This window comes from Mustela erminea, chromosome 3, assembly GCF_009829155.1.
Source record: "Mustela erminea isolate mMusErm1 chromosome 3, mMusErm1.Pri, whole genome shotgun sequence".
NCBI lineage: Eukaryota > Metazoa > Chordata > Mammalia > Carnivora > Mustelidae > Mustela > Mustela erminea.
This window is the reverse complement of record NC_045616.1, coordinates 43150696-43167512: the sequence shown is the minus strand read 5'-3', so window position 1 is coordinate 43167512 and position 16817 is coordinate 43150696. Positions and strand designations below refer to the sequence as shown.

General features: G+C 40.8%; 2 protein-coding genes across 5 annotated transcripts in view; one reads left to right on the top strand and one right to left on the bottom strand.

Moving 5' to 3' along the window:
• Positions 1-5875, bottom strand: part of CHD1 (chromodomain helicase DNA binding protein 1) — a 72309-nt gene extending 66434 nt beyond the window's left edge. For all 3 annotated transcript variants that reach the window (XM_032335667.1, XM_032335669.1, XM_032335668.1), the window contains exons 1-2: positions 5770-5875; positions 3479-3674 (exon numbers count right to left, since the gene is read on the bottom strand). In XM_032335667.1, the coding sequence (XP_032191558.1) occupies positions 3479-3531 (53 nt within the window). In that variant the 5' untranslated portion in view covers positions 3532-3674; positions 5770-5875. The remainder of the gene's footprint in view (positions 1-3478; positions 3675-5769) is intronic.
• The window catches only part of LOC116586097 (wiskott-Aldrich syndrome protein family member 2-like), a 30434-nt gene continuing 18981 nt past the window's right edge, over positions 5365-16817 (top strand). The window contains exons 1-2 of one of the 2 annotated variants that reach the window (XM_032335671.1): positions 5365-6209; positions 6480-7004. In XM_032335671.1, the coding sequence (XP_032191562.1) occupies positions 5556-5888 (333 nt within the window). In that variant the 5' untranslated portion in view covers positions 5365-5555 and the 3' untranslated portion in view covers positions 5889-6209; positions 6480-7004. Of the gene's footprint in view, positions 6210-6479; positions 7005-16817 lie in introns of those variants that run through there. The other variant, XM_032335670.1, reaches the window with a different exon arrangement.

Here is a 16817-nt window from a genome sequence, read left to right as displayed (position 1 = left end):
AATAAATATAAAATTTACACACATATATATTTAAAACATACGTATATATTAAATCAAGCATTGTTAATGCTATGAAAAGCTATAATGAAATAAAGAATTCTAGGAATCAGGTTAATAAAGCTCAACTGCCAGCCATAGATTCACCATAACAATGGTTAAGACCATTGCAGCACATCACTAACAGTCTCCCTCACTCTGTAAAAATTTTTCAAGAGCATCATATGTAGATGCTAATTAAAGTAATTCAAATAAATTATCAAATTTACATGTACAATTTTAGATTATTAAAAATTAATCTGCAGGCTAGGAGAGAATTTGTTCTGAGTAGCAAAATGTGACTGTATATTTACATGTACAATTTTAGATTATTAAAAATTAATCTGCAGTCAAGGAGAGAAATTGTTCTGAGTAGTAAAATGTGACTATGTATTTCTGGTCTTCATCCACAAATTATTCCAGGATTAAATCATTCAAGAGAACTTTAAAATAAAAAGTCTAACCAGAATTTGGAAAACTTGATTTTTTTGTTTGTTTGTTTTTTCCTCAAACCTACATAGCCAAGAATCAGTACTTTGAAATCTTCCAAAAACATCTTTAGAAAGCTTAACTTCAGTTATATAATAAACTTTGCGCTGAGTTTAAACTGATGTGCAGGTGCATCCTGACCCACATTTCTTTGTAAATAAGTTTCAAAATTGTCAGTTATAGCATAGCTAAAGAGACATCTTCCTGTGTATTCTTCCTTCTTTCAGTCAGTGGTCATAGACAGCTTTCCACATGGAAACAATCAAAAACCATTTTTTAGTAGAAAGCTAATTATAACATCTAAAATTGTCAAATGACTCCTTGCTTAATTTTATTTCATTTCATAATGGAATTTCCACAAAGGAAGAAAGAAAATCTAAAGCAAAAATCCATTTAAAAATTCTACCCAATAAAAATCAAGTTTTACTTTAAAAACTATTTACAGTATGTATCAATTTTAAAAGCAGAGCATATTTCTCCTCTCTTCACTCTATAGTAATATTTATAGTTACTAGAAGTGTTCTGTTTTTTTGCGGGCAGGAGGTGGCTGGGGAGAATGGTGGTTGAGGGTTGTTAACAATGACAGTGGAGCAAAGGAAAAAGACAGCATAACAGCAGTAAGGAAGAAAATGAAAGCAGATGAGAAGCAGGTCTCCCTCCTGATAAACACCAAGGCAGTTGCAGGAACAAGATAACTTGACAACCACACTTCTCAGAAGCATGTAAAACCTGTATACTAGAAATAGTAACTCAGAATAATTAGGGAATATGATTTGCAGTTATTTTAAATAAGTATGCGTTGCAAAAGATTCCTTTAAGTACATCTGATTTCACAGGGTTTAACTTTTTTCACTTATACTACCAAATCTATCTCACTGCTCCCCTCTAGATATGGCAGCAAAATACATAAAACATTATTAGAACAAATAAGGGCTCAGAATGTAACAGCACATGACCTCTCTGAATACTCAACTAGAGGATTTATTTTCAAGAGTCTTATTTCGTAGTTTGTGAGTAGTTTAGTTCCTGTGTTTCCTCTAGAAAGTTCTACCTCTTAACCATCTCATTGTTCACTAAGAAATAAAAGAATGTGTACAATCGGGACGCCTGGGTGGCTCAGTTTGTTAAGCGGCTGCCTTCGGCTCAGGTCATGATCCCAGCGTCCTGGGATCGAGTCCCACATCGGGCTCCTTGCTTGGCGGGGAGCCTGCTTCTCCCTCTGCCTCTGCCTGCCACTCTGTCTGCCTGTGCTTGCTCTCGCTTCTCTCTCTATGACAAATAAATAAATAAAATCTTTAAAAAAAAAAAAAAAAAAAAAAAAAGAATGTGTACAATCACTTACTATAGTCAATTTACCTGTAGAGATTTGAATCAGACATGAGATTCAAAACTCTTCCAATTTAGCCTCTCAACTCTGTTGATTCTTCAACTCTTATTGTCTAAAACCTTATTATACTTTGTAAATTAAGTAGTGAGGTGAAACTTCAAAATCATTTAGTTCAATTCTTTTTTAAAGTTGAGATCGTTCAGAGAACTAGTTAATGCAGTGTCAGCTCAGGTTTTGTAATGTTTAGACCAATACCTGTTCAACTAAACAATGCTGCTTTCCATAATTGTTCCTTTCTCTCTATGATGTTTTTGTTATACAAACAGTGCACCTGTGAAAGCTGATAAACTAAAGTACACACTAGCATGACCAGAAAACACCAAGTTTCTAGTCATATACTAGTAACACTGCTTTCTCTTCTACCAATATTATTTCTGCAACCCTCCCAACTACCAAAACTTTCCTGTTTCTTGTCCATCACATTTCTCTACCACCATAATTAAAGTTCCAGTTATGTAGTATTCTATGGTACCTAAAACATGATGCTAATCATAGTAAGCAAATACTGAGTGCTCATTATATCAGAACTACTTTAAGCCCCTTCCACAGAACACTTCACTATTCTCAACTTTAAGATAAATAATACTGTAATTCATATTCTATAAGTGAAAAAAACAAAACCTCAGAGGTAAAGTCATCCGCCCCAATTTATACAACTAATAAAAAGTAGAACTGGGAAAAGTAATCAGGGGGTCTGGCTCTGATGTTCACACCTGATCTCTACTGATAAGTGTATATAACTATATGGACTCCATCAATGTGCAGGTAACTCAAAATCTGGGGGCTACAGAAGAATTTAAAGTCTTTGTATTTGAAGAGGTTTCTTACACATTAAAATAGCTTAATACGTCTTATTCCCATTAACTATGTCTTCTTTGCAAAGACATGGCTCAAGTAACTCATTCATACATAATTAAAACTGAAATTTAAAAAGAAAATCAGAGGGGTAAAAAGGGTTGCAGCAATATTCTAACAAACGTCCCAATCGGCGTTGGCCGAAAGAACTTTTGCACTGATAGAAATGTTTTCTATCTGTGCTACAGATCATGGTCACATGTGGCTTTCAGCATTTGAAATGCGTCCAGTATGACTGAATGATCACATCTTGAATATTCTGTAATTTTAAATAGTTCAAATTTAAATAGCCACATGTGGCTAGTGGCTACTATACTGTACAGGAAATGTATGGATGACAAAATGCCAGAAAAAAGGTGAGTAAAGAACTTCTTATTGCCTTTATTTGGAGAGTGCACCAATAGTCAAAGCTATTTAAGGGTCTCTTTTTACTTGGTCTAGTTTCAATAACTGACCAAATAATATAAACTTCCAAAGAGATTTAAGTCACCTAAACTTTTCATATTTAAATTCAACTTTGTATATCCCAATAAAAAAAAATAAAACCTGTATTATCAACAAAACTTCATATATCAGGAAATTTTTTTTTTACTGTTTGGATAACTCAGAGGAAGAATCTGATCTGGAAACTCTGCCACCTACTAGGAAAACTAAAGAGTCATGCAAGTTTTACATTCTCTTCATAATAAAAAATTGTAATAAAGTGCTTACCTTGATTCTCCACTACTGTTTCTAACACTTTCTTCATCACTGTGTCCATTCATTGTAAATACCAAGAAGTTTTAAAATAAAATATAAATCTTCCCAGTTTAAAAGATGAATACAAATACGAACTCCTTAAACATCAAAAATTCACAGATGAATTTTCTCCAACATTCATAGGCTTCCTGGGCCCTTTTTGATTCACCTAAAGAAAATATATTGAGAAAGTAAGAAAATTACCTATAGAGGAAAAGATGAGTAAGTCTATCTGGAACTTATACAAATCTACCTAAGACAATTAGAAATGGTAAGGGAGGAGTAGGGGTCTTTCACTCAAAATACTTAGGCTTCTATTAAATACATTCCTGACTACTTACTAGAATTTAGTACCACTGTTTATTTTTGACAGAAGAAATTAAAATACATGTGGAGTGATAAGACTTTTAGACTGACTGCAACTGTGTATCAATGCACATATATAAACACTCTAAACAGATAACTAAAACAAAGTGCTAGTATGTAACATATACATATCCCAAGAACAGAAAATGAAGTCTCATTAGACTTATTAGATACTTGGTCAAACAAATGGGGGGGAGGGGGTTACCTTTAATCAAGCACTAATTCCTATTACCCAGAACTTCATATACCCAAGTGGGGGAAAGTTTTGAAAATGCTCACATGAGAACAGAATATAAGTGTATCATATAATTTCAGGGGAAAATGTATAGGTCAAAACAAATGTGTTCCTTTCACAGGTAAACCAAGAATAGAGAGATAAAATGTAAATAGTAGTTATCCAGTCTGGACTTGCAGCGGTTCCATTAAAAAAAAGAAAAAAAGTAATAGAATATACACTAGGATTAATTAAGAAATGGGCTTGGGGTAGAAATCATGAGCCAAGACACAGCATTTCCACCTTTCAAGATTTCAGTCCAACACTGGAGAGTCACCTACAAGCCATCCACGAATAAACAAAGGAGATCTCTGGCAGGGGAGGGAGAGGAAGAAGCGGGGGAAGGAGACGTCAGATCCTTCCCCAGCCAGAAAGTACCGAGACAGGCGCCTGAGAGCAGAGCTGTCCGCCGACCTCAGCAAAGAGAATTTACTCCTACGATTATTTCCACTCCACAAAAAAGAGGGGGAAAATACGCTGTTGTCAACCCAATTATAGTAAACTCTGCATCTTGATCGGAATTTTATTTCTCCAGAGACTACAGTCCAGTAGACTGCAAGAAACGGTCATCCAAAAAGTAACTATTCCATGCAACATTTATTCTTAACGTTAAATATTAATTCCAACTAGTCAAAGACCTTTACTATTAAACAATTATGTCCTAAAAACCTAGGTACTCGAACAAACTGCCGCTTACCCAAAGTCTCTCTTCAACGAGAAAGTTCACAACTCTTTTCGTTCTTTCCTTTTCACTCCTTTCGCCCCTCAAAATGGCTTTCTCCGTACAGTGAAACTTCCTTTTCCCCCTCATCTTCCTTCTCCGACTAAGTCCTCTTTCGGAGACTTAAGGGTGTGAGAAACACCCTTAAGTTCTGAAGCTCCAGGCGCAAGCAGCTCTGCCCTGCCTTTCACGCGTCCTAACAATGACTCTTTCCCCTAAGACGCTAAACCTCTTTGAATCTTCCTTCTCTGCGCCCGTCTTTTAACAGTTGCTCCGCTCCTGCTAAGTTTTCAACGCGGTCCTCGAAAGGAGGCTGGAAACCTTCCTCCTCCCGCATCCGTACTTTGCAGCTTCGCTCCAATCAGCCTCCCAACCAGATGCACAACACCACCCCCCCCACCCCCTCCACCCCTGTCCCTCTCCCGGCCTTCATCCCGGTCCCGGGGTCTCTCTTCCCGCCTCAAACTTCCCGCAGACCCGCCCCGCGCCCTCCCGGGCTCGCCCGGGCCGCCGCCCCCTCCCCCTCCCCGCCGCTCCCCACGTGCTGGGAGTCCGGGTCGCGGCGGGACTAAAGCACCCGGCAAGTGCTCGCCGCTCAGCCCTCGCCGCTCTCCCCTCGCGGCCCCGCCAGCCCCAAGCCGAGGAGGCCCAGGCTCGACTGCCCGGCTGCCCGACCGTCCGGCGCGAGGATGCGCTCTTTGGCGCCGGCCTGCGCTCGCCACTCACACGCCCCCTGTGCTCCGAGCCCGTCAGCCACTGCCGGCCCTCACAGAGCCGCCCCGGCCTTCGCCCGGCGCTCGGCCTCTGGGCCGCCGCCCGGGAACCGCGCCGCCCCCGCCCTCCGCCTGGCCGGCTCCCGTCCTCCCCGCCACATCCTGACCCGCCCGCCGCCCCCTTTCTTACCGGCGGGCGTGCAGGCTTCGCGGGGCGGAGGGAGCCGACTCGATCGGCGGCCTCCCCCGCGCCCGGGCCCGCGGTCTCTGCCGCTAGTGAGTCCTCGGGCTGCGGGCGTCTCGGGGTAAGCCGGAGTCCGTGAGAAGGAGGGGGAAGGGGAAGGACGCGGAGGGGAAGGGGAAGCCCCGGGCCGCGGCACCAACGCGCGATCCCCTGCGGAGCGGATCCAACAATCAATTCATTATTGAAGCACCAACGGCGAAGGCAGCAAAAGCGAGAAGTAACGAGCCGTCGTCGTCGCCGCGGCCACGCGCGCGCTCCCGCTCCCGCCGCTTATCGGCTCCCGGCAGCCGCCATGACGCCGAGAGAGCGAGCGCAACCGTCTCCGTCGTAGCCGCCTCCGCCGCCGCCACCACCGAGGTCGCCGTCGCCTCCGCCTCCCGCGCGACGTAAGCTCCTCTGCTCACTCCCCTTCCCCACTGCGCGCGAGGCGGGCCGGCGGGCGAACGGGCGCGCGCACGCCGAACACCTCCGGCAGGCGCGCGGGCGGTGGGAGGGGCCACGTTGTGGAGTCGTGGGGTATAGAAGGAAAGCTATTGGTGCTGAGGGTGAGTGCGCGCACGCGCGGGAATGGGAGCGCGCACGCTGGCCGCGCGGAGGCCGCCGGACTCTGGCCACGACCGTGGGTTGCTGATCCTTGCTCGGGCGCCCTCTCTTAGAGGCCGGGAGTTGAATTCCGGGAAGTGGGAGCTGCAGGCTCGCTCCGTGCGGGTATGGACGCTACTGTCACTCGGAACGATTACGCAAGGACATCGCGACTGAGAGACTGAGAGGCTACGGGGGAAGCCGAGGGGTGGGGAAACGCTAAAAACTACGTTGGGGCTGGGGTGCCGCGGGAGGCCAAGTTGGATAAGCCGAGGAAGCAGGGTCTTGCGTGGAACCTGGTTGCCCAGGCCCCAAACCATCACTCCCTCCGACCAGTCTGAGCGCCTGTCCAGAGGGGTGGGGAGGGGGCTATGCGTCACACCAGGCAGCTTGGGAACCCAACTGTTGGGCAACTGTGGTCACCTCCGGCCGCCTCCTACGCTTAGGCGGCCTGTGACACGGGCCCCCTCCGGGGTCTGATACCCCGAACGGGCGGGGCTCTTGAGGAGATGGGGGAAAATAGAGACCGAGTTGTTGACCTCGTGTGACACTTCCATCTGTGGATAGCCTTTGCCTGGTTCAGTAAAAAGCTTTTACGACCTTCCCAGGTCTCTCTTCCTGGAGGGCGGGGTGGAGGGTGCGGTGCGGACTCGCAACAGAAAAGCAACTCCGGGATGTTAGTAACTGTGTCGGTTTAACCTGCTGCAATTTAGTTGACGGTTTCTTTCATAACTGTAGCTGCGGGCCTCAGTTACAACCCTTTGTAAGTGTGGAAGGAAACACCTTTCAAGCATGGTGGTGGCTGGCTTCACTCTTCTTGAAAGCATTTTTAAAATCAAAATTCTTTTTATACTTGTCCCCCCCCCCCCCCAGTTCATTGATCAGTCTGGACTCACTGGAGGTTAATGATAACTAATGATAATCAGAGAGGTTAACTCTCTAATCCTATTCGCCACTGATTGGATTTGGTGCAAAGTCCCAGCTTTCAAACCAAATGAGTTTGAATGCGGTAGCTGCATTCCCAAAATAATTCTTTTCGTCTGTAGAAAATTGTCATGTTAGTCCGCCAGCTGTTGAAACAGTTTGATTTAAAGCCTTCGAAAAGATCTCAAAACATAATTCCAAATATGTGTTCATTGTATGGAAGTGTATTCACCCGTGGGAAGTAGGGAAAGGCAAACAAGTATACATGGTCTTCTCGAAAAGAAAAAAAAATGTTTATTATGAAGTGGTAAAATGTAACACTACCTTTTCTTTTTTCCTAGTTATTAAAGAGCTGTAGTGCTGGGTTGTGAAGAATAAGATTATAACAAATATCCATTTCTAAAGTCCCTAAAAGTAGGAACTAACTGCTAGTTTTTAATGTTACGCTTTGAAAATAGGGTAAAGGTGCTTTAACAATAGGGTCTTCTTGTGCCTCAGACTAATTTCTTTATTGGATTACTAGTGTGGTAAGTAAAAAGAAAAAGCCCCAGAAAAACAGTAACCATGGTAGATAAAGAATTTTGTAATCAGAAGAATGATTCTGATAATAAAGACTTGAATTATATCTGTACTATATTGTATCATCTTACAAAAAAGAATTGTATGATTTATATATATTTTTTTTTCTGAAATCACATCATAAACCTTTTTAAACTGCCATTTAGATGTGATATACTACACATAAAGTCTATAGACCCCCTTTTTTTTTTTGCAAAATAAGTCTTAATAAATTTATAACGAAATACTGAACCTTGGAGGTTTTTATTTCTGGTAATATCATAATATACTTTATGACTCCACAGAATTTTAGAATTACTGTTGAGAATGTGGGGAAATACAGGGTAAGTGGAAAATGGGAACAATCTTGCCAGTTAATTTTTTTTAAGTTATTTAATGAATAAGGCAAGATATATAATATATAAGATATATAATAAGTCAAATAGTTTGACCGTTTGTTACCTGCACAGTTAAATTTTTAGTTTAACTTTGTTTGGACAAACTCGGTCTTTATTTCTATCTGTTGTACTAAAAACAGTAGTTGATAATCTCAGCACATGACTAGCAAAAATCCTTGAAAATTAATGTCAACCAGGAAGTCTTGATTATTTCCCATTTGAGAAATTTCATATTCTTTGGAAAGCATGTTATTTTTACAAAATTTAGGGCAGTACTTTGTGGGTTCTTGATTCTGATTTGCTCTGTTAGGAGTAGTTACTGATGGGTACCCATAGGTGAAGATAGATTGAAAACCACTTATCTGGAATTGTGGGGTGTTCAACATAAACGCAACTTTTCTCATGAACGTTTTGGATGCCCAGATAGGATTTTAATTCCATAATTATGTTCTTATTGCCTGGAGGATTTGTGTATGAGAAGCTGCTAAAACAATCAGAACAGTATTTAAATAGCCTAGAGGGGCGCCTGGGTGGCTCAGTGGGTTAAGCATCTGCCTTCAGCTCAGGTCATGATCCCAGGGTCCTGGGATAGAGCCCGGCATCAGGCTCTCTGCTCTGCAGGGAGTCTGCTTTCCCCTCTCTCTCTGCCTGCCTCTCCGCTTACTTGTGATCTCTGTCAAATAAACAAATAAAATCTTAAAAAAAAAAAATAGCCTAAAAACTGAACTTCTGTCCTCATACCCCAGATTCTTTCTAAACAGAGGAATGGGTTTCCAAATATACTTAAATTTACCAAGTCCTTTATAAATAGGACCCATGAAATTCTAAATCACCTTATATGAAAATCTACATTTTCTATTTTTTTAATCATTAAAATTATATGACAGGATCTGTGGTTCCCAGTGTTGGACAGGGTGCAGGAGTCAGTAACTGAGGAAATTTTTTCCTAACTGTACATGCTGGACACTCCCATTCCTTTCCTCTTCTAATATGCAGAATTTCTAGGTTCTAGATAGTGTTTAGAAAATTTTTTTTCTGGATTTTTCAGAAATCCACCAATGGTTTATTCACCTTGCTTATAGCTACTTTATATGGGCTTTTTCCTGATAAATCCTTGAATCAAGTTAAACTTCAAGTGGAAAATTCTTAGAGGTGATACTAAGAGGCAACTATATATATATATATATATATATATGTATATATACATATATACACACACACACACGTATAAATATATATAGAAAACTATATATAAAGATTCTACTTCCTCTAATTTCAAAGTTAAGTATGCCCAGAGAGTAAGAAAAGTGAGTTTACTAACTAGTATCAAATTGGTGCATTGATGCTGTGTTATTCCTCTCCTGCAGATCCTTTAGTTACTGTTTATTTTACCTCTTATATGTCATTTTCACCCTTTCTTTGTCTCCACTACTTTATTTTTATAAGCCCCACTTTCTCTGTTTTTCCCTCTAGCTCACCCTGTAGCTTCCTTCAGACTTGAAGTTAATGAAATCACTCCTTGCTTTAAATACACATTTTTTATTATTTTATTTTTTAAATACATATTTTTAGATATACTGCAGGTTTGCATACATTATATTTTAATTAGTCTTTTCATAGTCTGACTCCAGCATTGCCTTCCATCATTCCTAGGAGACACATGACACTCTAGCCACACATTCCTTCAAGTTATTAGAAAGTTAACCTTTCCCTGGGGATAAAAATACATTATATGTTTATAAAAAATAAATTAAATTAAAAAGAAAAAGAGTTAACTTTTAAATTGTAAATGGATATAGCCCATCTATCTTATGAAGGAATCTCTTACAGGTTTGATTTGAGTGGAGACTCTCTGTGTCCCCAGTACACTATTATTGACATTTATTGACATTTATTCAATAAATTGAGTATCAGACATTCTGCTTGGGTGGGAGATGATTGCCTTGGGATTATAATAGAGAAGAAAACAGTTACTTTAGAAGAGTTAGAGTCTAATAGAGGAAACCATCATACTGCAAAATCATAACTGAGAAAAATGGTATGAAGAATCAATCATGTGAGAATTCATAATGGAGAGTCCTAGTCAGAATAGTCTCCAGGGGTGCCTGGGTGGCTAAGTTGGTTGAGTATCTAACTCTTGGTTTTGGCTCAGGTTATGATCTCATGGGTCCTGCGATAGAGTCCTCTGCCGGCCTCCATGCTCAGTGCAGAGTCGGCTTGAAATTCTCTCTCTCCCTCTCCACCCTCTCACTCATGTGCTCTCTCATTCTCTATCTCTCTAAAATAAATCTTTAAAAAAAGTCTCCAAAGGAAGTGACCTCCTTGGAGAACCGAAGAATTAATATGGAGAAGATAAGCAAAAGAGAAAAAAAGAGCTTATCAGGTAAAAGAAATAATATGAGCAAAAATTCTGGGCCAGAGAGATTAGGTCAATTTATAATCCAGTTTGCCAAGGATAGGCATTTTTTACTTTCAGAAGTGCTCTGGTTTGGACTGCAAGGAGCACAGTACTGCTGGAACAGACAGAACTGAGGAGATGAAGCTGCATAGGAGCCAGGCTCTTCAGGGCCCAAAGCCAGGTAAAGAAGTGGGTTTGATCTTGGTGGCTCAGTTAAGCGTCCAAGTCTTGATTTCAGCTCAGGTCATGATTTCAGGGTTGTAAGATGGATGCTGGGCATCAAGCCTGATTGGGATTCTCACTCTCCCTCTCTAAAAAAGTAAGTAATAAAAATTAAGTGTGTCCTTTTCTTGGAACAAAGGGAGCCTTTGAAGGATTTTAAACTATGGTAATGGAGGATTTGCAAATGGGAAAATTTACTCCAGCCTTTAAAAATTGGTGGTATGTCAAAGAAAAAACAATATTCTTAAGTGAATTTGACTAAAGATAAATAATTTGATGGACCAGGGTAGTGTCACAGAAGAGAGAGAAGTTTTGGAAGGAACTGTCCACAGGATTTGTCAATGCAATTAGATTCAGGATTAGGAGGAGGAGGAAAGCTTCGCATACAATAGAATGGCATGGAACTGAATGATAATAGCATTCCCTTCAATGGTAATGTATTTGGAGTCCGGTAGGTGTGAAGATCATAAATTTGGGACTTACTGAGTTTCTCATACCTTGTCAGAGTCTTTGGTATAGAAGTCTGGAGCTAGGAAGGGAGATTTGGACTGAATAAAAAACTGTTAGGTGTGTGGGGAGAAATTAAACTCTTGAGTATATGTGAGATAAACTTGGAAGACAGCCTAGGAGTATGCAGTCAAGAACTTCAATTAATTTTTGGCTAGGAGAAGGAAGATGAGCTGGATAAGGAGTTGCAGATGTCAAGGGTGTTGTGCAATGGATAACAAAGACAAGTACTTCAATAAAGGAGTGGTGAACAGTGTATAATGCTGTTGAGAATCACTGAAATAAGGTCAGCATATCCGTTGGATTTAGTAACACGATGAGCATCTGTTACCTTAGAAGTGTTTTGTTGGAAGAATAGGGCCAGAAGTCAGATTGGAGTGGAATGTGATAATTGAAGTGGATCATTTAGTTTAAAATCATTGACTTTGACTTGGGAGGGAATATTGTGGGGGAGGGTTGTGGGGGGGAATATTGTGGGGGAGGGTTGTGGATTTGTTTAGGTGAAAGACTTCAGATGTTTCAAAAACAATGGGAAATGTCCTTTTGAGAGGTTGATTAGAGAAGAGTTAGTGATAGTCAGCTGGAAGGATTAACATTCAGAAAAGGAAATACATTAAAGTTCTGATTTCGGGAAAAAAGTAATTTTTTCAATCAGGAACTAAACATTAGATACCACTGTTTATTGTTTTAAAGATTTTATTTTATTTACTTGAAAGAGAGAAAGCATAATAGGAGAGAGGTCAGCGGGAGAAGCAGACTCCCTGCCGAACAGGGAGCCCTATGTGGGACTCGATCCCGGGACTCCAGGATAATGACCCAAGCCGAAGGCAGTTGTCCAACCAACTGAGCCACCTGGGTGCACCATCCACTATTTATTGTTAGGGGCTCCAGGTGGTCATCTGGTGTGATTTGAGAGTTTCTGAGAGCCTTCTAGTCTCCACATTTATGTATGCCTCATATTCTACTAATTGAAAAATCGTTTGTAGAAATCTATTTTAAAGCATATACTTCTGGGAAGACAAATATGTTAAGTTTTCAACTGTGCCAAAATTTAGAATTAAATATTGGGTAGCTCTACAATAAAAATGTTCAAGCCCTACCTCAAGAGATTGCATTCCATTGTTTTAAGGTAGGGCCTTGGCCTATGCATTCTTTAAAAGCTCACCTTTTAAAAGATGGTTCTGTGTTATGGCACTGGAAAACTATGGACATCGTTTTATTAATACTGTACTGACTAAAAGTAGTTTAAATGAAGTATAGAGAGTCCAGGACATTTATTTTTTTTTAAGATTTTATTTATTTATTTGACAGAAAGAGATCACAAGTAGGCAGAGAGGAGGAAGCAGGCTCCCTGCCGAGCAGAGAGCCCAATGCAGGACTCAATCCCAGGACTCTGAGGTCATGACCTGAGCCGAAGGCAGAGGCTTAACCCACTGAGCCACCCAGGCGCCCAGGACATTTATTTTTTATAATAGTGTTTAGTAATAGGCCAAGGGGAGATTTTGCTCCACTGGTGACATTTGGCAACATCTGGAAACATTTTTGGTTGTCACAATAGAATGGCAGGTGCTGCCGACATTTAGTGGGTAGAGGCCAGGGGTACTGCTAAAGATCCATTAATGCACCAGACAGACCCAACAATAGAATTATCTAGCCCCAGAAGACAGTCGTGCCATTGTTGAGAAACCCTGCTATAAAAGATGTCAAGCTAAATAGTTACTTTTTAGTGAAATCTTCATGGGTAGGGTTGTGGTTTGGTAAGGGTGCAAGTGAAGGAGGATCTACCCTACCCATCAACTTAGCCTGAACTCAGCCTTGCTGATATTAGCAACAAAAGAATCTCAAACAAAACACATGTGTAGAACAAAGAAATGTAACTAGCACAATAGACTGATTATGTTATTTTCCTTGTTTAAAAGAAAATATAGTGTAACTGAAACTCTTATTGCTGGTAGAAGTGTAAATGGGATTGAAAAATCAGTGGCAGTATCCATTATAGCTGAACTTATGTCTACCCTATGTCAGCAGTTTCTGTCCCGATAAAGTCTCATATATGAAAGTTCATCACAGTTTGATTCATTACGGCCTCAAACTTGAAAAAAGTGAAGTATATCCATACAGTGAACTTCGGCTCAGGTCATGATCCCAGTGTCCTGGGATCGAGTCCCACATCGGGCTCCTTGCTCGGCAGGGAGTCTGCTTCTCCCTCTGCCTCTGCCTGCCATTCTGTCTGCCTGTGTTCACACTCTCTCTCTCTCTGACAAATTTAAAAAAAAAAAAAAAAAAAAAAAAAAAGAATAGATCGCTACACACAATAGCATGGATAGATCTCACAGGTATTGTGTTGAGTGAAATAAACATGAACTCATATTATGTAATTCCACTTATTGATTGATTGATTGATTGATTGATTTGACAGAGATCACAAGTAGGCAGAGAGGCAGGCAGAGAGAGAGAGGAAGGGAAGCAGGCTCCCCGCTGAGCAGAGAGCCCGATGCGGGGCTCGATTCCAGGACCCTGGGATCATGACCTGAGCCGAAGGCAGAGGCTTTAACCCACTGAGCCAGCCAGGCGCCCCTGTAATTCCATTTATATAAAATTTTAAAACAAACAAAGCTAATTTGTGGTGATAAAAGGATAGTAACCTCTCAGGGCACAGGTATTAGATGGAGCATAGGTGATGAAATGATGGAAATGTCCTTCCAGACCTTCATCTGGCTGGTTATATGAGTGTATACATATGAAAAAGTTTGAACTGAACATTTCAATTTTGTTGACTTTACTGTGTATATGCCACATCCCCATTTCTTAAAATTAGGGAAAGAAACTGGGAAACCTAATTTTGAACTACTTGAAGTCTTGTGTCTCAAGTGCTTGGTTAAATGCGGGGTTAACTATCTAATAGATTCACATTGTGAACAACTCCAGTGCATTGTTTAGTGAAAATAAATTTTGATTTTGGAGTCAGATCTGGTTTTGAACCATTGCTTCATCCATTATTATGACATTGATAACGTCATTTCTATTGGTATTTTTTGTGACTATGGAAGAACAGAAGATTAGTGAGTTAAGAGAAGTATAGAAAAAAATCCACTGTAGGGGTGCCTGAGTGGCTCATATGGTTAAGCATTTGCCTTCTGCTCTTGGGATCCAGCCCCATGTTGAGTGCCATGTCAGACTCCTGGCTCAGCTGGAAGTCTGCTTCTCCTTCTGCCTCTTCCCCCTGCTGCTGCTCTCGCTCTCTCTCTCCCTTTTTCTGTAGCTCTCCTTCTCAAATGAATAAATAAAAATCTTTGAAAGAAAAAAAAAGAAAAATCCACTGTCTGTTTTATTTTGATTTTAGCCTTATTTCATGATTCTCCCCAACCACTGAGAAAAATTCACAGATGTTCTGGGTGGGCCTCAGCATCTGTATGTGTATTAGGTAACTTAATGCCTCTGTCTTTAGCTAGGCTGAACAATTACACCTCTGGACCAATCAAATTGTCTTGAGTAAAACTGAGATCGAGAATGTTTATTAGTTAATCTGTTCTGAGAAAGGAAGTTGGGTCACGTCTGCCTTACTTGGGAGCAGCAAGTGGAGAATCCCAGTTGTGTTGCAGAGTAAGAATGATTTTATGTTACTATGTCGCTCAGTGTTCTAAGTGTTTTAATTTTGTGAGGTTGGTCCTATTATCCCCACTTTACAGGTAAGGAAGCTCAGAAGTTTGACTAAAGTAAATATGTATTGAAGCTAAAATAAAACTCGGGCTGTCTGACTCAAGTCTGTGCTTTCATGAAGTAGTGCTGACCTGTTAGACACAGCTGTAAGAGCTGCCTTGATTCCTGACAGGTTTCCATTTCTTGATCTCAGTCTCTTGAAAGGGTTGAGTTTGCTTCCTATCTTTGAATTATTTATTGTAATTTATCCTTATAATAAAATGTCATGTCTTTGCTTAAGCTAGCTTAAGTGGGTTTCTGCCAGTTGCAACTGGAAGAATATTTCTCCAGTTTGAGTGTGAATGGAACAGAAAATAAACCTCAGATAAACTGAAGCTGGCTGAGTCAAGGAATAGCAGGCAATGAAGACTTTCTTGCCCTGAAATGAGAACTTGTTAAACTTGTGTTAATACAATTGTGATTCTTTTACCCAGGCTTTCTCCAATAGTATCTTAGAACTCAGAGTATGTATACACTGAGGTAAGGCATTAGAGAACTTTCTAGCTACATTAAAAAAAAAAAAGTCACATGCCTTTGTTGGTATATGTAGAGTTTTTTAAAAAGTACATTAGAAAAGAGAGATGTTCTTGGGGCACCTGAGTGGCTTAGTAGGTTAAGCACCTGCCTTCAGCTCAGGTCAGGTCAAGATCCCAGAGTTCTGGGATCGAGTTCCACATCTCCCTCTGTCTCTCATGAATAAATAAAATCTTTTGGGGTGCCTGGGTGGCTCAGTGGGTTAAGCCACTGCCTTCAGCTCAGGTCATGATCTCAGGGTCCTGGGATCGAGCCCCACATCGGGCTCTCTGCTCAGGAGGGAGCCTGCTTCCTCCTCTCTCTCCGCCTGCCTCTCTGCCTGCTTGTGATCTCTCTCTGTCAAATAAATAAATAAAATCTTTAATAAATAAATAAATAAAATCTTTTAACATAAATAAATAAATAGATAAATAAATGAAATCTTTTAAAAAGGAAAAAGAAAAAAGACATTCTAAACAAAGTTCCTAGATGAAAGTCAGTTGTACCAAATTTGGCCATTTATGCCAAATTTAGCAGATTTGACAATTACTGGAAGCCAATTTGCCTTTGATCTGATAATATAGAAACAGACCAAGAAATTAGTCAATGGAGGGGCATCTGTGTAACTCAGTTAAACCTCCCACTCTCTTTTTTCTTTTTTTCTTTTTTTTTTTTAAGATTTTATTTACTTATTTGACAGAGACACAGGGAAAGAGGAAACTTGAACAGGGGGAGTGGGAGAGGAACAAGCAGGCTTTCCGCTGAGCATGGAGCCCGATGTGGGGCTCGATCCCAGAACCCTGAGATCATGACCTAAGCCAAAGCCAGATGCTTAACAGTTGAGCTCCCCAGGAGCCTCAGCATCCCACTCTTGATTTCGGTACAAGTCATGATCTCAGGGTTGTAAAATCGAGCCCCGCTGGGCATGGAATCTGCTTAAGATTCTCTCTCCCTCGGCCCCATTCTCCCACCCTCCCCCCACCAAAAAGAAATTAATTAAGCGGTTTATTGAATTGCAACATTTTCTTTTTTTACCACCTTATTTCTAACATTGAAGTTTACATTTACATTTACACTGAAGTTTTACATTTCCAGGAAGCGAAATTTTGGTAATAGCAATAAGACTTGCAAGAAGGAGCAAATGATACTAAGGTATTCCAATTTCTCAGTTCCCATCAAAGCATTTTTCACTG